Genomic DNA, 19,638 nt, shown 5'->3' with positions numbered 1-19,638 from the left:
TCTTTAAAGGCCCTTTATTTGGGAAAGTAGAGGTACAGGAACCCTAGGGAGGGCAGCTGGAATGCAGGCTGAGGAGGCTTTCTCCTGTCCTCAGTCCCACCTCCACACCCATCTGGATACCATGCCTCTTGCATCTGCCATCTTTCATCGTGACCATGGAGGTCAACCTTGAGGGACTGCAGAAGGGAGGCCAGGAAGCTCCCCATTGCTCCTGAACCCCAACTTCCCATGGTCGTCCCACACCGCTTCCCCTGTGCTGGTCAACATACACTGTGGACTCTAAACCACAGATTTTTGTCAGGAGGTCCTCTGTGTTCCCTGAGCACCACTCTTGCATTCGCGAAGCCCTCCTGAGTCTGAGACTTCCAGGGCCAGGGACCTGCCCTCACTAACCCAACCCTGATGACAGAGGAGGAAGGCCAAGGCGTTCAGGCCAGGGCCATGGGGTGGCGAGGGCAGAATATGAAGCTTCAAGGATCTGTGCCTTATTCTGATATGTCCTCACCCTCATACTCGTGGTCTTAACACCTGATGGCTACCTTCACAGTCAGCGGACTGCATCACTCAAGAGTAGAGACCACACCTTCGTCTTTGAAGCCCATGGTGCCCAGCAGATAGGCCTGTGTGGATAAACAGGTGATCCCAGGCCACAGAGTTCTCCAGGCCGGTGTCCACCATACCCAATGCCCAGCCTGGAGACCTTGTGGTGTAGGTACCCAGCTTCCATAGCCCTGGAGTGGGCATGACCAACTTCCCAGAGCTGGCTTCTCACTTGTATTCCTCAAGATTACTTCAGATACTTCTGTTATTCCCTCAAGCATGAACAATTCTAATCCCAGGCCCAGGTGCTCCTCATGAAAACCCCCTTCTGCAAGGCCTCTGGATCTAGGGTCCCAGCTGCTTCTCTCTCACATTAGGTTGAGAGCCTGGCTCAAGTGGGGGGTTGCAGGCGGGGGGGGGGGGGGGGGGGGGGGGGGGAAGGAGGCAGGCTCTTGACTTCTAGCTGGTTAAGGGTGCCAACCTATGGAAATGGCCTTTGCTCTCCTCCATGGGCCTCCAGGTCTGGCTCCCTCACTCATCTAATGCCTCTCATCACAGTGTAAATATGTGTCACACTGAGAAAACTCACCTTTAAAATACCTTAAAGGGCACCTTTTGGGGAGAACACACTCAGTGGGAGCCAGGCTGCTCCCGCTCCCTGAGTCCCCACTGGGATTGTGGTCTTGTCTCTAGCAGTCAGGGTGTCAATGGCCATGAGATCTCCCTGGATCAGGGCTGCTGCAGGGCCTCAGTCCTTGGCAGTGGGATACCCAGGGCAGAGTGAGCCCGCCAGCTACGGGCTTCCGCCACCTGGCTTGGGGAACAGAAGTCTTCGAGGAAGATCTGGGCCAGGTTCCGGAGCCTGGTGTTGGCCGAGAGAGAGAAGCGCAGCATGCACTGCACCACGGGCATGGCAGTCAGCTCAGGGTGGGAGGCAGAGCCCGGCGAGCTCAGGTACATGATTGTGGTGACAGCGGACAGCACGGTCTCCTCATTGGGACTGGACAGGCAGTTGATGATGAGGGGGATGCCCCCTGTCTGCAGGATGTGCTCCTTGTTGGCCCTGTCTGGACACAGGTTGCAGAGGCCTCCTGGGGAAGGGCAAAGGGAGACTGGATGCTCAGGCCTAGGCATCCTCCCACCACCCCTCCCAGCTTCTCTTGGCCCACTTTGTCCTGAGAAAGGGCCCAGGCCTATGAGAAGGTGGCCCAGGGACAAGAGGTCCAAAGTCCATTCTGGTACCCAGCCCTTCCTTTCAAGATTCCCGCCTGCCCATCACAGCCTAGCCTTCAGGAAGTGGGTACCAATCCCTTCCCCTCTTGGTTCAGCCAGTTCAATGGTTAATATGCTTTCCTTTTTTTTTTTTTTAAAGCAAAAACACAGGGGCGCCTGGGCAGCTCAGTCGGTTAAGCGTCCAACTTTGGCTCAGGGCATGATCTTGTGGCTTGTGAGTTAGAGTCCTGCGTCAGACACTGTGCTGACGGCTCAGAGCCTGGAGCCTGCTTTGGATTCTGTGTCTCCCTCTCTCTCTGCCACTCCCCAACTCATGCTCTGTGTCTCTTTCTCAAAAATAAACATTAAAAAAAAAATTAAAGGAAAAAAATAAAATAAAATCTGTAATACATCACTTTACAGAATTAAAAAACATAGGTAAGGTGATGGTCTCACAGGTGTATACGTATCAAATCATATCCTTTAAGGATGTACAGCTTATACTATCTCAATAAAGCAGTTATAAATACTAGAAGCCAAATTACAAGCCATCTTAATCCTACCATCTATTTAACATTTGCTTTTCATTCCTCAGTTTCAAAATATGTGAATAAATATAAACATTTAATAAAAATGTGATACAGGCGCCTGGGTGGCTCAGTTAGTTAAGCGTCCAACTCTTAGTTTCAGCTCAGGTCATGATCTCATGGTTTGTGGGATCAAGCCTTGAGTCAGCATGGAGCCTGCTTGGGATTCTCTCTCTCTGTCTCTACCCTGCTGTGTGTATGCTCTCTCACTCTCAAAATAAATAAGCTTATTTTAAAACCAAACAAACAAACAAACAAAACCAAACAAACAGGGTGCCTGAGTAGCTCAGTGGGTTGTGTCCAAATCTTGACTGCAGCTCAGGTCATGATCTTATGGTTCATGAAATGGAGCCTTGCACTGGGCTTTGCACTGACAGCACGGAGTATGCATGGGATTCTCTCTCCCTCTCCTCCTCCCCTGCACTCTCTCTCAAAATAAACAAACTTTAAAACACAAAACAACGTAGGGGTGCCTGGGTGGCTTAGTCGGTTAAGCGTCTGACTTCAGCTCAGGTCATGATCTCACAGTCCGTGAGTTCGAGCCCCGCGTCAGGCTCTGTGCTGTCAGCTCAGAGCCTCGAGCCTGCTTCGGATTCTGGGTCTCCCTCTCTCTCTCTGCCCCTCCCTCATTCATGCTCTCTCAAGTGAATAAACGTTGAAAAAAAAAAAAAAGCCCCACAACGTATTTGTAAACATCTTTCCAGGCCCACAGATCTACAACCATGGCACCATCTAATGGCCATGCAGTGACTACCTTATGGATGCAGTGCAATTTATTTATTAAAAAACATTTTTTGGGGGGGGGGGGGCGCCTGGGTGGCTCAGTCGGTTAAGCGTCTGACTTTGGCTCAGGTCATGATCTCACGGTCCGTGGGTTCGAGCCCCGCGTCGGGCTCTGTGCTGACAGCTCAGAGCCTGGAGCCTGTTTCAGATTCTGTGTCTCCCTCTTTCTCTGACCCTCCCCTGTTCATGTTCTCTGTCTCAAAAATAAATAAAATGTTACAAAAAAAAATTAAAAAAAAAAATTTTTTTTTTAACATTTTATTTATTTTTGACAGAGAAACAGAGCATGAACAGGGGAAGGGCAGAGAGAGAGGGAGACACAGATTCCAAAGTAGGCTCCAGGCTCTGAGCTGTCAGCACAGAGCCTGACATGGGGCTCTGGGCTTGAATCCACAAACCAGGAGATCTTGACCTGAAGTCAGATGCTTAACCAATGGAGTCACCCAGGTGCCCCTAGGGAAATGTCTTTAAAGGTTTTAATCCAGCTACCCTCTAGGGACTTCTCACTGTATTTGGGATAAAATCTGAACTCCCCTTTGAGGTCTTCACAGCCCCGTACCATCTAGTCTGTCCTCTCTGTCCCTGTCACTCGCAACAGCCACCACCTCAGCCCATCCTTAGGGCCTTTGGGCCCCAGATTTTCACATGCTGCCTCCCTCATGCTGGGAATCAACCCTTCACTGCTTCCTCACCAGTAAGGTTTCCCTGGAATACCCACTAGCCACTCCCCACCATGACCATGGCACTCGCCTCATCGCTGCACGTCTTCTTTATACGCTTAGTATTCCCAGAAACCATCTTGGCAGGTTGGTTTTCTTGCTAACTGCCAAGCCCCACCAGAAGGTACGTGCCTTGAGGTCAAGTCCTTGGTGCTCGGCGCAAGAGGCGCTCCACAAATATTTGTTGCAGGGGTTGTAAAGCAGTGAGCCGGGGGAGGGGGGGGTAAGGTGGGGGCAGGGGAGTAAGGGTGGAATGGCCGCGGGCTGGGGGATGGGACGGCTTCCTGAGGTGTTGCCCCCCCCCCCCCCCCCCGCCCCGACTTCTGCAGTGCTGGCATTCGAGCTGTGGCTCAGAGCACCTCCGAGGGAAGGAAGCAGCTTAGTGGCGCTCTCAGAGTCACGAGGTGAGGGAGACCAGGCACTCTGATGGGGAGCTCCCTCCCTATGGGACACTCAGAGGCCTGAGCATATCCTGGGGTCATCCTGTTGACTGCCTTCCATACTTGCTGTCTGTCCCTGTCACTGGACACCATAAGGCAAGGCCCTGCTTTCTGGTTTACTTCCGCAACCCAGGGACCTGCAATGGGGTGCTCTCACCAGAAACATGCTGGGAACATGACTGAACCCCATGAAGTGTTGCTATCACCCCTATTTCAGCGGAAGCTGAGCTGTTGGGTAACTTGCCCCGAGTCCCAGGGATGGAAACCCTATGCCACTCTCATGGCACAAGTAGAAATGCTCTGGCAGGCCTCTGGCTTCCCGGACTCACCTACACCACGTCTTCTGAACTACAAGCGGTGAACCAGCCTCCTACCCACACCGTAGTCTAATGGACCAGGGGCAGAGGGTAGGATTTATCTCCGCTGTAAAGTATGATAAGATGAATCCTGAGTCACTCTCAGCTAGTGAGTCACTATCACACGCAGATGTGCCTGGGCGGGACACTGCCACCCAGGATGGGGGATAACCAGATGGCACGTGCTGGACGGTGAAGGCAGGAGGAGGCCTCAGGACAGCTGGCCCAATCTGCTCCCTATCTGGAGACCTAGGAAGTCTCCAAGGGTGGATCCTGTGCCTGCCAGATCTCACCACTGCCTGGGGCCCAACCACAGGCACTTCTTCAAGCCCCTCTGCCTTGCTGGCAGCGATCCTCAGAGGGGAGAACACGAAGGTCTGGAAAGAGAGGGGCTTCGGGGGGGCAAGAAGTCTCAACACGAGCACCCAAAATGGAGCCAGAGGACCCAGGAGAAGCCCAGGCCGTGGGTGCTTTGAGCTTTCCCTCCTGAGTCTACCTCTGTGACCCTGCCCTAAAGAACTAAGGAGGGCTGTAGGAAGAGGGTAACACAAAAAACTGGAAGCTTCCTAAACAATGCCCAACAATAGCAGGCTGGTTAGATAAAGTTCAGTACGTCCATCTGATGGAAAATTATACAGTTCTTAAAAATCATGTTTTCAAAGAATATTTAATACGGGAAAATGCTTACAACATAAGGTTGAGGAGGAAAGAAAGTCATCAAACTGTATATACGATAAAAATACAATAAAAAAAGCAAGCTCAATAAGATGTCACCTCTTCTGAGAGCCTTCTGTGACAGCCCTAACCAGCCCCCTCCCGACCTTCATTTCCTTCCTTCACACCTAATTACTGGTCATCATGTTTACTGAAGGTTGCCCCACTAGACAACAAATCCCACAAGGGTGGGAACTTTGTCTTGTCCCATGCTGTCGCCTCAGGCTGGCATATAACACATGCTCAGTAAACAGATACATTAAAAAAAGACAAGCTGGAAACACAGCAAAATGCTAACAATACTTATTTCTGTGCAGCAGGATTAGGAGTCATTTTTATTTTATTTTCCAAGTTTTCCTCCATGAAAAAAATTTTTTTTGTAACCAGGAAAAGGATTTAAAAAAAACAAAACAAAAAAGCTGAATTTCACCTAGAAAGTAAAAGCCAGGGCACATGGGTGGTTCAGTCAGTTAACCATCTGACTCTTGATTTCGGCTCAAGTCATGAGCTCGTGTTTTGGGAGTTTGAGCCCCGCGTTGAACTTGGGATCCTCTCTCTGCCCCTCCCCCACACGTGCTCGCTCTCTCTCTCTCTCTCTCTCTCTCTGTAAAGAGAGCTTTCCTATTCTTCCTTTCTAATCTTATATTCTAATAAACTTTTGCTTGCTGCTCAAAAAAAAAAAAACCTCATCAAATGACACCATTTAAAAAAATTAATAGACTTAATATATAAAGTCTATTAATATATATTAAGTATTAAATTATATAATAATAGACTTAACATATAAAGGAATATATATTACTGGGGCGCCTGGGTGGCTCAGCTGGTTGAGTGTCTTGATTTTGGCTGACTGACTCTTGATTTCAGCTCAGGTTATGATCTCACAGTTCGTGGGACTGAGCCACACATCAGACTATGTGCTGACAGTGCGGAGCCTGCTTTGGATTCTCTTTCTCCTTCTCTCCTCTGCCCCTCCACGGCTTGAGCATGTGTGTGTGTGTGTGTGTGTGTGTGTGTGTTATTCTTTCTCTCAAAATGAATAAACATAACAAAAAAGATTTAAAGTATATTACTATCAATGAAAGATGAACACAATGTAAAAAATGAACAGAGACTTGGATAACTCTGCACAATAGGGCCAGTGTAGGACACAGTGCTCATAGCTACTTCTCAGAGGCAGGATCAGATGCCTCCACATGCCTATCATGGCTAAAACAAAGCAGAACAACAATAGTAAGAGCTGGTGGGAGGTGGGGATGCTGGAATTCTCATACACAGGGGGTATGGGGGTCTCACACTGCATAATGAAGGTGGAAAAGTATGTGGCAGCTTCACAAGTTAAACATCCACCTACCCTAGGACTCAACAATTTCACTTCTACGTAATTCTGAGAAAAAGGAGTACATACCTATACAAGAAAACTTGTGTACAAACTAACAGCTTTCTTCATAAAGGCTCTAAATTAGAAACAACTCAAATCTCCAGCAACAGGTGAACGGATGAACAAATTGTGGCATATTCATACGAAGACATGAACTAAGGACACTGTAAAAATCTGGATGGATATCAAAAACACTGAGTGAAAGAAACCAGACACAGGAGTACATCCTGTGTGATTGTATGCAGATGGAGTTCAAGAACAGGCAAAACAGGGGCACCTGGCTGGCTCAGTTGGTGGAGTATGTGACTCTTGATCTCAGGGTCGTAAGTTCCAGCCCCATGGTGGGTGTGGAGATCACTTAAAAATAAAATCTTGGGGGCACCTGGGTGGTTCAGTTGGTTAAGCATCTGACTTTGGCTCAGGTCATGATCTCATGGTTCGTGAGTTTGGGCCACATTGGGCTCTGTGCTGACAGCTCTGAGCCTGGAGCCTGCTTCGGATTCTGTCTCCCTCTCTCTCTGCCCCTTCCGTGTTCATGGTCTATCGCTCTCTGTCTCAAAAGTAAGTAAGAATTAAAATAAATAAATAAAATATGGGACACCTGGCTGGCTCAGTCGGTTAAGTGTCCGACTGTGGCTCAGGTCATGATCTCACAGTTCGTGGGTTCGAGCCCCATGTCAGGCTCTGTGCTGACAGCTCAGAGCTTGGAGCCTGCTTCAGATTCTGTGTCTCCCTCTCTCTCTGTCCCTCCCCTATTCACGCTCTGTCTCTGTCTCAAGAATAAATAAACATTAAATAAATCAAATCAAATCAAGGAAGGGAGGGAGGAAGGAAGGAAGGACAGACGGACGGACGGACAGGTAAAACCCATGGGTTAGAATATTGGTTACCTGGGGGGGTGGAAGACACTAACTGGGAAAGGGACCTTTCTGGGGAGATGGAAACATTCTAGGTCTTGATTTTAGTGGTTACATAGACATACATATACCTTAATGAATTTAACAATCCAATAAACTGCACTGGATGTTGTGTGGAAATGCTGAATCACTATATCATACACCTGAAACTAATATTACACTGAATTTTAACTAACCAAAATTTAAAACCTTAAAAAAACAAGAAAAAGTTCAAGAAAAAAAATTCGTCAAACTGACACTTAAGATATGTGCACGTCACTGTATGTTGATGGTGCTGCCATTTAAACCGTGGTTACCAAACAAAAGGGAGACCAAGTTCTGACTGGCTGATGAAAGTGTTTCAGGCAAACCAGACAAGACAAAAAAAAGAATAAGAGGCAAAAGCAGGGCCCTTCTAGACACACGGAACCACAGAAACCCCCAGGAGAGGCAAAAGAGAAAAACACCAAGTAAAACCAAGGATGAGAAACCCGAAGGCTCAGAGAGGTCAGGTAGGGGACCTCAGGTCACACAGCAAGAAGGGCGCTGATGCCGCGACAGGAAGGTCTAAGGATTGTTCTGGGGAATTAAATGAGGTCATGCCCTAGGAGAGAGTGGCCCAAGACTTTATGCCCTCTGATGACTCAGACGCCTCAGGGCACTGGGCTGGATGCAGCCCATCCCAGATAAAAGTCTTCATCTGAGCCTATTTATTCTTGGGTTTTACTTTAGCATCTTGAAAACAGTTCTTTCTGAAATTTAAATGTGGAGAGACAGAACAGTAAGTAGAGAAAGCTACCATTATGTGTAAAAAGGAGGGGAACAAGGTGACAGGCTTAGAGATGGAAGATAGGCTTCTCTGAAAATGCCTTGCACGTAGTTTTGACCTAAACTCATGAATGTTTCCCATAATAACAAACGTCAAATTACATCAAAAGAAGAAAAAACAAGGCTTTTCGCACTTCTGACCTATATTTCACTTCTGGAAATTTACTCTACAGGCATACTGCATACAGGGGAGAAATGACATACAAATAAGGTATTCCACTGCAGCACCACCTGTGAGGGCAAAGTGGCGACAACCTGAATGGCCACCCCTAAATGTGCCCCTGCCTCCGTTGCACAGAATAGCAGGCAGCATTCACAAAGAATGAGGCAGCTCCTTATGGGCTGATACTGCAGGTGCACTGAGACATGATGCTAAGCTAAAAAAAAAAAAAAGAAAAAAAGAGAGAGAGAGAGAGAAAAAAGAAAGAAAAAGCAGAACATACATATCATATGCCACCACAAGCGTAGAACTTGTAAAAAGGTGTAAGTGTAAATACACATATTTGTTCATAAATCCTGAAAATAATCTCTGGGAGGATATAAAAGAAACTAGTAAATGGCTGCTTCCAGAAGAGGCTACAGAAGGTGTTACTGTTGACGACACATCCTTTTGAATTCTGTACCATGTGAGTCAATCATGCATTCGCATAAATTAACACACACACACACACACACACACACACACACACACACACACACACACACACCTTGCTTGGGTCCAGAACTAAGTGGAAGGGAAACTGGTCTCTGCAAGTCCAGGAGGGAGGGCAGAGACTGCCCCGGTCCAGCTAGTGTGGAAGGAAGCAGTGGGGTGAGAACACTGACGTCACCCCCTTTCTGTAAGGGGAATCCTGCCACAGATGGATGGCTGAGGAATTCCTTTTTTTTTTTTTTAATGTTTATTCATTTTTGAGACCGAGAAAGAGAGCATGCGCTCGAAAGAGAACAGGGGAGGGGCAGAGAGAGAGGTGGACATGGGGCTCCACACTGACAGCAGACAGCATGACATGGGGCTCAAACCCACGAACCATGAGATCATGACCCGAGCTGAAGTTGGGTGCTTACCTGACTGGCCACCCAGGCACCCCTTCCTTGTTTTTTGTTTTGTTTCATTTTATTTTACGTGAACTCTAAGCCCGTGAGGCTTGAACTCATGACCTCCGACATCATGAGTTGAGTTGCATGCTCTACCTATTGAGGCAGAAGGTGCCCCGAGGTATTCCTTTTTAAGCAGAAAGCTGTATGATCCCAGGAGCCTACCTAACTCATCAGTGAGAGAAGGAGGTATAGTGAAGCCCCAGAATATGGAGGATGAAGCAAAGGTGGGCAGATCTAGTTAGATTCTTGGCACTGCCACTGAGGACCTAGGTGACCAGAGCAAGCAACTCAGTTTCTCTAAGCCTCAGTTTCTTTATCAGCAAAATGGCTCAAGATAATTGAAAGAATGTGATCAAGTACCACCACCGCCCCCGCCACCCAGCACGCAGTACATGTGGACCAAGCATGCACCTGTTTATAGCCCCAGAGGCTGGCACAGGGCCATACCTTCAACCCACATGTACAGAAAGAAATGACACATACAGGTAGAGTTTAACAATGAGAATGCACGTGCCCATGTAACCAGCACCAAGGTCAAGAAGGAAAATAGTCAGCAACCCAAAAGCCTCTGCATGTCCCTTCCTGATCCAATTCTCTCCCATCAGAGGTGAACACCTTCCTGACTTGTAATAGTTTAATAATTTCTAATTAACAAGCAGGAACTTTTAAATTTTTAATAAAAAATAATTTTACTATATATACCCCTGCTATACTAATACCATAACTCACTTCCGCCTATTTTTGGATTTTACGGAAATATAGTTACACTGTATGTATTATGTGTGGAGCACCATTTGCTTAACGTCAGGTAAGATTACTACATGTAGCTACAGATTGTTCATTTACCTTGCTCAGTGAGCAGTATGAATATCCCATAATGTCAGCATCCACTCTATTATTGACTGTTTCAAGTTTGGAACTGTTATAGATCATGCTGCTGGTGACATTTTTGCATGTGTCTGCATGTGCATGTACCCTAACCCTATGAATACAATTCTGGGTCATGGGGAGTGCCTGCCTTCAATTTTATTAAGTAGTATTTCCAGGGGGGCGCCTGGGTAGCTCACCTGGTTAAGTGTCTGACTCTTGGTTTCAGTTCAGGTCATGATCTCACGGTTTGTGGGATCGAGCCCCATGTCGGGCTTTGCACTAACGCAAGCCTGCTTGGAATTCTCTGTCTCCCTCTCTCTCTGCCCCTCTTCCATGTGTGTGCGCTGTCTCTCAAAGTAAGTGAGTATTAAAAAAAAATTTTTTCCCCAGAGATTGCTGAGGATTTATCTTTGTCTTTTTTTCTTTTCTTTTTTTTTATTTTTTAAATACTGGTCTTTTTCTGAGCACCACCACCATCTGGTGGCAACTACATGTATTGCAGGAAATAGAAACCGGGAAATTAATTTAACATGAATTCTGGGAAGCCACTTACTTGAACCCCGTTTTATTTATTTTTATGTATTTTTTAAGTAGGCTCCACGTCCAGCGCTGAACTCAAGACGTGAGCTAAGATCAAGAGTCAGACTCTTAACCAATGCAGCCACTTAGGTGCTCCCCGGAACCCTGATTTAGTAACAAAACTGCCAAGTATTCTGTGATATCCTAAGATTCAACCAGTTTTCTTGGAGGCAGAGAATTCTCTTCTGGCATCTCTCTCTCTCTTTTTTTTTTTTTTGTAAGTTTTCTGGCACTTTTTTAAGTTTATTTATTTTGAAAGAGAGAGATACAGCGTGAGCGAGCACAAGAAGGGCAGAGAGAGAGAGAGAATCCCAAGCAGGCTCTGCACTGTGTGTGTGCAGCCCCACTCGGGGCTCGAACTCATGAACCATGAGATGATGACCCGAGTTGAAATCAAGTCAGATGCTTGCTCAACTGACTGAGTCGCCCAGGCGCCCTCTCCTGGTTCCTTTGTGTCTCCATACAGCATCTAGGCTGATGCAGTGGTGAACACACTGCATCTAGAACGCGTCAGAGTCAACCAATAGTGCTTTGGGCAAACATTCCCAAATTAATGCCAAAGGCTTCATTTGGAGCAAGAGCTCCAAATTCTTTCACTCATTTGAGTATTTACTGAGATCCAGGCTTTTTATCTGGCTCTCTGTAATTCACCCACTCCCACCTCCCATCCCCAACAAGGGCAGCTCTGGCCCGAACCACTGCTGTCTCCCAGTGGCAGCTCCTCTTAGTGGGCGATCAAGCAAGGCCCTGGGCTGTGCACGGATAGCGTGGAAATGGCAAGGTGCAGTGGAAACAAAGAACAAAGGAAGACGATGCTCTGTAGTTTCAGCATTGGGTCTGCCAGCTGGGTCCCCTGGGCATGGAATTTGGATCCAGGGAGACTGGGTAAATTCCTGGCTCCAGTCATCACTAACAGTGTGAGCCCCAGGCAATGGACCTAACCTCACTGAAGAGCTGTTTCCTCATACATAAAGAGGGCTGAGTCCTACCTGCCTTGCGGCTGGTGACACATTCAGAGACCTTGCAGGCGGTGCTGGTACAAGGTGGGCATGTGCTGGCAAGTTGTGGGCACACCGTGGGCAGACAGTAGGCATCCAGAAAGGCAGCTTTTATCATAACAGCTCCCAACCAGAGCCCTTCACCCTGAGGGGAAAAAGGAAGCCAGGACTACAACCAAAAGGTAAAACAGTTCTACAGTTGTTCTAAACGGACAAATCCACAAAAGAAAAGGCCAAGAAAGGGGAAGGTACAGAGACTCAAAAATCCCTGCGGGCTACAGGCAACCACCGGAACCAGATTCTTCTTTAAGGTTGTAGTCATCCTCCCCAGGGTATTTCACAGGTCACAGGAAGATGGCCCCCCGGCAAGTCAATGGTCGGGGACCCCAACTCGCCACAGTGCAGCTCTCAGACCTGCCACCACAGCCCACAAAAACAACTGCAGCTGAACCAAAGTGCTGGCGGTCAGGCCCTCAGCCCCCAGGGCGGGCAGAGCCACTTGACAGGAGGTCTCATCTCAGCGCTGAGCGCATCAGCACCACCCCAGAAGCATGCCCGCCACTGTGGTGGGCTGCAAGGGCAGGCGGAAGGAAGCCTGCATTCGGACCCTGCCCTGCCATGAACCAGCCGAGGGGCAGTGCTCTCTCCATGCCTGGTTCCTCATCAGTAACATGAAGGGTTTGGAGGAAGTGCCTTTCAACCTTCCACAGACCTAGGAACTGGGAACTCCTCTGCCCTCTTCTAGAATCTGACAGCCTTGGTTTCTGTCCCAGGCTGGCACTCTTTAAACCTCGGGCCAACCCACTGATCCTTCCTAAGCCTCAGACTCCTTATGGAAAATGGAAGTTATGAGCACCACTTTCAGTGTCTCAGGGTCAGAGGCGACAAAGCACAGAAGGCAGTGCCTGGCACACAGAGGGTGCTCCCTGAGTGCCAGCTATCACTCCACGTCCTCCGAAGTGCGAGAGCACCAGCTCTGTAGCTAGGGGGGCCTGGGTGCAGCGCCAACACATGCATTAGGGCCAGGCTCCCTTTGCCTAATGCTGCCCAGACACTCGCTGGGAGGCCAACGATCAACTTTCTTTATTTTTTCTATTATTCAGTGTTTTTCCAGAAGGAAAGAACCCCTGAGGCAGACAAGTGGTTCCCCTCGTGAAGGACAGCATGCCATCCCACCTCCTCTTTGGGAGATGAGGGAACTGTTTATCCTCAGAGGGGGCCCTGGACACCAGGCCCTTGGGGTGGGGGCCTAGGGGATCCTGCAGCTACAGACACTTGATCTCATTTGATTCTCTCAACAACTCTGTGAGGCAGGTACTGGTGCTGCCCCGCCTGACATGATGAGAGAAGGCAAATCACAGGCCAGGAGTTAAGCGGGAGAGCCAGGACTTGAACCCAGGCCTGCCTGACCCCAAAGCCCAGCTCTTACCAAACTCACTACGCTCCTTGCCAACCAACGGACACTGGTTTTGGTTCTGTGGGCCACAGGCAATCTAACCCACCTCTTCTCTCTGCCAGTTATTCCAGAACCAACCCCACTCAGGGCTGCAGCAACAAGTCATGGTTAGTGCTCTGCACCTTCTGGGCCCTTCCCTCCCCTTCCCCAGAGATAGGCAAAGCTGGGCTCTGTCCTCGTGGAGATCACAATCTCAGGCCTGCCACAAGAGCCTGTTAGTAGAATAAGCACCCGGCAGCTGGCCATTTAGGGCCAGCGACATTAAGAGAAAAGGAAATGACAGCAATAGCAAAACGTGCACCTAAGTACGACGGGGACTCCCTGTCACGCACAATAAATACAAGAGAAATCTACTCTGCCGACAACCCCATGGAGGGATTCAAGGCTGGGAAAGCTACTATTCTGGGGATTAGGGATCTTGCGCTGGTGGGAAGGAGAGGAAGAGAAAATAAAGAGGAAAAGTGGCAGGGAAAAGCTTGGTGATAATGATACTAACAGAGTAACCAGCTAGGCAAAGTACCTTCACAGAGACAGACACACGCACCCGTGCGTCTGTTCCCCCCGACAGTCCTGCAGAGTAGGGCAAACACAGGTGAGGGAATGAGTCTCAAAGAAGGGACAGATGGAACTCAGCCACAAGAATCAGCTAGGAAGTGGAACAGCTGGGACTGGGGATTCCAGGTCCAGGGCTTGATCACCCACTCTGGGAAGCTGCCCAGGAGAGCAAGAATCCAGGCCAGGCCCAGCACACCAGGGGCTCAGAGAGCTCCTGCCTTGGGAAAGTTACTTCCTGATCCTGCAAAAACTTTTTTTGGTTGACTGCTCCTTTCATGCAAGTTTTCTCCAGTCAAAAGCTTGAGCTGGAGGAGCTCTACTGCTCCCAGGTGGAGGTTTAGCCACATGCTCCGCAGGGGCCACTGTCACCATTCAGATGGCAGAAGCTGTGGAGCAGAGGGAGGGGCTGGAGGACGTACACAAAAGAAAATCTTAAAGTGACCGATTGTTTAGAATATTTACTTAGCATAATAACCTTCCAGAGGGACACAGACACGAGCCAGCACCACTCGTACACCTGGGCAACTGGGGCTCCTGGCCCTGCTTCAGAGGGCCTCACTCTAAGGGCCTTCTCCACAGGTTGAAGAGTCCAGGGAGTCCACCCAGAGCCCATCCTCCTCTGCCCCATGCCTGGAGCTCTAGGCCCTGAACCTGCTCCCACAACTGCATGGGCCTCTTTCCTGGATCCTGACTCCCAGGGGGGTGGACTCGACTGATGGTGTGTACAACCCCTGTTGTGCGGACACTCCTAAGTCCGAAGGAGTGGCCACAGAGCAGGTATGGACAGAGCCAGGATGTCCACACATAAGGAATGTGAGACCTACTGTGGTGACAAGAGGAGGGACGACCCCCATTTGTACTCTGGCCCCAGGTACCCCAAATAGAAGGGGCCAACCTGGATGGTCTTTCAAAATTTTAAATCACACCTACCTATGATGTATTCAGCGCAAAAAAAAAAAAAAAAAAAAAAAAGTGTTAGTTAATTCTATCAAGGCCTACAGCCTAACTTCTAGGCTACAGAAGATAAAGGGGAAAGAGGAACAAACTAAATGACACCAGAAAGAGGCAACCAGACAATTAGGAAGGCAGGAAATTCTGCAGAACTAGTCTGGATCCTTTAATATTTAGTGTTACAAAAGAAGGGTCTACTAATGATTAAAAGAGATAACTTATTTTTTAATTTTTTATTTATTATTTTTTAAAGATTTTATTTTTTAAGTAATCCCTACACCCAAACTCACAACTCCAAGATCAAGAGTTCGATGCTCCACTGACTGAGCCAGCCAGGCTCCCCAAAAAGAGACAATTTATGTAGTGACTTCCTTCCAAAGAGTACATGGAAAGAGGAGGAAAAAAGAGTAACTTTACAGTGGAGAAACTTGACCAACACCACCTCAGCCAGGTGATCAAAGCCGTCACCCACAGTGAGAAGTCATGCTGAGAGCACGGCCCCATGACATGGTGTGATGTGATGAAAATGGCACTTAACCTCTGTGGCTGTCCTTCCCCAAACCCATAACCCAGTCTAATCAAGAAAAAGGCATCAGACAAATCCCAGTTAAGGCAGAGTTTACAAAATACCTGACCAGCAATCCTTGAAACCATCAGTGCCATCAAAAAAAAGGGAGTGTCTAAGAGACTGGCAAGTCCAAAGGAGCCTAAGATGTGACAACTAAAAGTAATATAGTATCCTGGATGGGATCCTGGAACAGTAAAAGGCTGTTACGGAAACACTAAGGAAATGTGAATAGTGCGGACTTTAGTTAATAATGTATCAATACTGGGTTTATTAATTGTAACAAATGTACCATACTAATGTCGGATGTTAATAACAGAGAAGCTGGATGTGGCATATATGGGAACTCTCTGTATTATTCTTGCAATTTTTCTAAAACTGTTGTAAAATACAAAGTTCATGGGGCATCTAGCTGGCTCATAGATGGAGCATGCAACTCTTGATCTCAGAGTCATGAGTTCAAGCCCTTCACTGGGCATAGAGCTTACTTAAAAAAAAAAAAAAAAAAAAAAAAAAATTTTTTTTTTTTTTTTTTTTTTTTAGGGTGCCTGGGTTGTGCAGTCAGTTAAGCAGCCAACTTTGGCTCAGGTCACGATCTCACAGCTTGTGGGTTCAAGCCCCACAGTGGGCTCTGTGCTGACAGCTCGTAGCCTGCAGCCTGCTTTGGATTCTGTGTTTCCCTCTCTCTCTGCCTCTCCCCTGCTCATGCGCGCGCTCTCTCTCTCTCTCTCTCTCTCTCTCTCTCTCAAAAAATGAATAAACATTTAAAAAATTAAAGAAATAAAACACGAAGTTCATTTAAAAAGAGAGAAAGAAAGAGAGAAAGAGAGAGCTAAGGAACATAACAACCAGATTAGATGCATGAATTCTGGATTGGTTCCTGGTTTATACAAACCAACAGGAAAATGTCATTTTGGGAACTATTAGAAAAATTTGCATAAGTAGGTATTAAGTGATAATGGATTTATTATAAAATGTTTTTTTCTCAGGGCACCTGGGTGGCTCAGTTGGTTAACCATCTGATTCCTGATTTCAGCTCAGGTCATGATCTCACGATTCGTGAGACTGAGCCCCACATGGGGCTCTGCACTGACAGCTCGGAGCCTGCTTGTGATTCTCTCTCTCTCTGCCCCTCCCCAATTGGCAGGCATGTGGGTTTTCTCTCTCTTTTAAAATAAATAAATAAACCTAAGAAATAAATAAAAGGTTTCTTTATGTAAATAAGATTCCTTTGGTTGTGTAGAAAAACGTTATTTATTTTTTTTTTTAATTTTTTTTTCAACATTTTTTATTTTATTTTTTGGGACAGAGAGAGACGGAGCATGAATGGGGGAGGGGCAGAGAGAGAGGGAGGCACAGAATCAGAAACAGGCTCCAGGCTCCGAGCCATCAGCCCGGAGCCTGACGCGGGGCTCGAACTCACAGACTGCGAGATCGTGACCTGGCTGAAGTCGGATGCTTAACCGACTGCGCCACCCAGGCGCCCAAAAAATGTTATTTTTTAAGATGCATATTGAAAAATGAACATTTGTCCTCAGAATAAATCCAAACTCTTTTCCATGGCCTAGATCTAAGTCCCTATAAATTGTGGTGCCGCCCACCTCTGTAACCCATTTTGTACCAATCTGCTTCATTCACCATAGCCTGCCACATCAGCCTTCTTTCTGGCTCCTCCTGCTTTAGGGTTCCTGACCATGCTGGGCCTCTTTATACAATGACTTCCCATGATGGCAGAAATGAAGCAGCTCCCACCTATGCTCTCCATCATCACCCTGTTCACTTCTTTCAGAGCCTCAGCTTTTTTGTTTGTTTGCTCACCATCTGTCTCCCCCTACTAGAATGTAAGTTCCTTGAGGGCAAAGACCTTTCCCCAACTTGTTCCCCATATCTCCAGCATTTAGAACAGCAGGGGCCCCTGGGTGGCTCAGGCGGCTAAGCATCTGACTCTTGATTTCAACTCAGGTCATGATCTTATGGATCCTGAGATCAAGTCCCACATCGGGCTCTGCACTGACAGTGTGGAACCTGCTTAGGATTCTCTCTCCCCCAACTCTGTCCCGCCCCTTCTCCCTCCCTCAAAATAAACTTAAAGAAAAAAACAAAACAACAACAGTAACTTCCTCACACAGTACATGCCCAATAAGTATGTCCACTGAATAATTCATGGGTTTTAGACCATAACAACTACAGAAGTCATAGCCACTCCAAATCACCTCTACGTCTCCTGATATTAATACATTAAGACACAGATGTTTACGGGGCACCTGGGTGACTCAGCTGGTTAAGCATCCAACTTCTGCTAGAGTCATGATCTCTTGGTTCCTGAGTTCGAGCCCCGTGACAGGCTCTGTGCTGACAGCCTGGAGCCTGCCTCGGATTCTGTGTCTCCCTCTCTCTGCCTCTCCCCCATGTGCACGCTTTCTCTCTTAAAAATAAACATTAAAAAAATTTTTTTTTCTAATAGAGATGTTTATTTTTTTTTTAATTTTTTTTTCAACGTTGATTTATTTTTGGGACAGAGAGAGACAGAGCATGAACGGGGGAGGGGCAGAGAGAGAGGGAGACACAGAATCGGAAACAGGCTCCAGGCTCTGAGCCATCAGCCCAGAGCCTGACGCGGGGCTCGAACTCACGGACCGCGAGATCGTGACCTGGCTGAAGTCGGACGCTTAACCGACTGCGCCACCCAGGCGCCCCTCTAATAGAGATGTTTAGAAACGGCATTCTATAAACGTTTTTCCCTTCAAGTGGCTTCAATCCATTCCCTCAATTATTATCTCATCTCTAAGTGGGAGGGAAAGCACGCATGCAGAGGAAGTCCTGGGCATTAGTTGCAGACCTGACTCAAGCTAGCTGTGACCCGGGACAATGTGTTAACCGAGGAGGTGGCACAGACATCGCTGGTACAGACAATGAGACGACCTGCCTTCTCAGCAGAGGGACTGCTTAAAAGATTCCTTTCCCAATGACTCACTTATCTCACCAAGTCAAATCAGGTATCTGGGAGATCTGCCCCATCCTTACCAATTGCAAACTCCACCAGGTTTTCATTCTCCTCCGACAGCGAATCGAGGAATAAATCAAGGACCTGCAGCTGCCGCAGATACTGGTAGTTATTGGGGTCATAGGCGAAGTTGGCGAGGTTGGCCAGTACTTGCTCCTTGGCGTCTGCGGTAGAAAAGCGGCATTGGGGCCAGGTTCGGAACGGCTGTGGCGGCCGGACCACTGCCCCGTCTTCTGCCCCCCACCCTGCCCTTCTCACCTTGGCTCTCCGTCTCTTGGAATTCCGTGACCAGTGCCTGCAGGTATCCCAGGCGCCCGACGTGGGGGTCTACCTTCGGCTTCTGGGCCATGGTCAGGGGGGCAGAGGGGGACCGGGGAAGGACAGGAGAGTGGGAGGTGAGGCCGGAAATAGGTTCCTTTCCTGGCCTCAGGTTCTGCCGAAGTTGGAATGTGGGGGTGAGGTGGGGCCTCAGGACCTTGTAAAAACTGGGCGTGAAAACCTAAATTTGGACGCAGGAGACGAGGACGAGCCACTAGCAACACCCAGAGCTTAGCTTCCGAGCTTGGTTTCCTGCTCGATTCCAGGTTTCCGGCGGAAGCCTCACTTAGCCCCACCCCAGAGGGCGGAAGGGGCGGGCCTAGGCAAACAAGGGGCCGGATCGTTCCTGCGCTCGGCGCGCGTGAGCGGCGCGTTCTGTGCCTTGAGCCCCTGGCTGGGGGCGACGCGCGTCCGGAAGGGTGGTGAAGGGTCGAGGTTGCATCGAGGGGTGTCTCTAAGGGCCCTTGGGAACCCAGAGGAGTCGGAGGGCGCCCATGTGGGGGGAACGTCGAAGCAGAAGGACCTCAAAACCCCCTTTGCTCTTGATGAGGGGCGCACCCCAACCTCCCAGACCAAGGAACGACTCTGGAATGAGGGCGTCAGTTCCTTGCACCCCAACATGCGTCTTTTGACCATGGTGCCTGTAGTCAGCCCCTGCCCTATGCACACCCCTTGGGACAGGAGTTATGACTAGAATCTGGGTTCTTGGGTACCCTGGAGGCTCTACTTAGGACAGTGGCCCCAAGACCCCTCATCAAGCCCTTCAACTTCTGTGGGGAGCTGATACA

The 19,638-nt window shown here is 48.4% G+C and overlaps 1 protein-coding gene across 5 annotated transcripts; it reads right to left on the bottom strand.

Annotated features, from left to right (window-relative positions):
* ARMC7 (armadillo repeat containing 7) lies at positions 1-19,330 on the bottom strand. 5 transcript variants are annotated; one of them, XR_003417908.2, is made up of 4 exons: positions 18,791-19,146; positions 18,553-18,696; positions 11,993-12,146; positions 1,494-1,631 (listed from the first exon to the last, which is right to left on the bottom strand). XR_003417908.2 is itself a non-coding variant. In XM_027052597.2 (4 exons), the coding sequence occupies exons 1-4, from the start codon at positions 18,879-18,881 to the stop codon at positions 13,782-13,784; spliced, it is 333 nt and encodes a 110-aa protein (XP_026908398.1). In that variant the 5' UTR covers positions 18,882-19,149; the 3' UTR covers positions 13,671-13,781. The 5 variants fall into 5 exon arrangements, 4 of the variants coding, with proteins under 4 accessions (XP_026908394.1, XP_053068210.1, XP_026908397.1 ...); XM_027052597.2 differs by lacking the exons at positions 1,494-1,631; positions 11,993-12,146 and adding exons at positions 13,671-13,874; positions 16,107-16,111 and having other exon boundaries at positions 18,791-19,149; XM_027052593.2 differs by lacking the exon at positions 11,993-12,146 and having other exon boundaries at positions 1-1,631; positions 18,791-19,142.
* Positions 19,331-19,638: the final 308 nt, after the last annotated feature.

Source organism: Acinonyx jubatus, chromosome E1 (assembly GCF_027475565.1).
Source record: "Acinonyx jubatus isolate Ajub_Pintada_27869175 chromosome E1, VMU_Ajub_asm_v1.0, whole genome shotgun sequence".
NCBI classification, from domain to species: domain Eukaryota; kingdom Metazoa; phylum Chordata; class Mammalia; order Carnivora; family Felidae; genus Acinonyx; species Acinonyx jubatus.
This window is presented reverse-complemented; position numbering and strand designations above follow the sequence as displayed.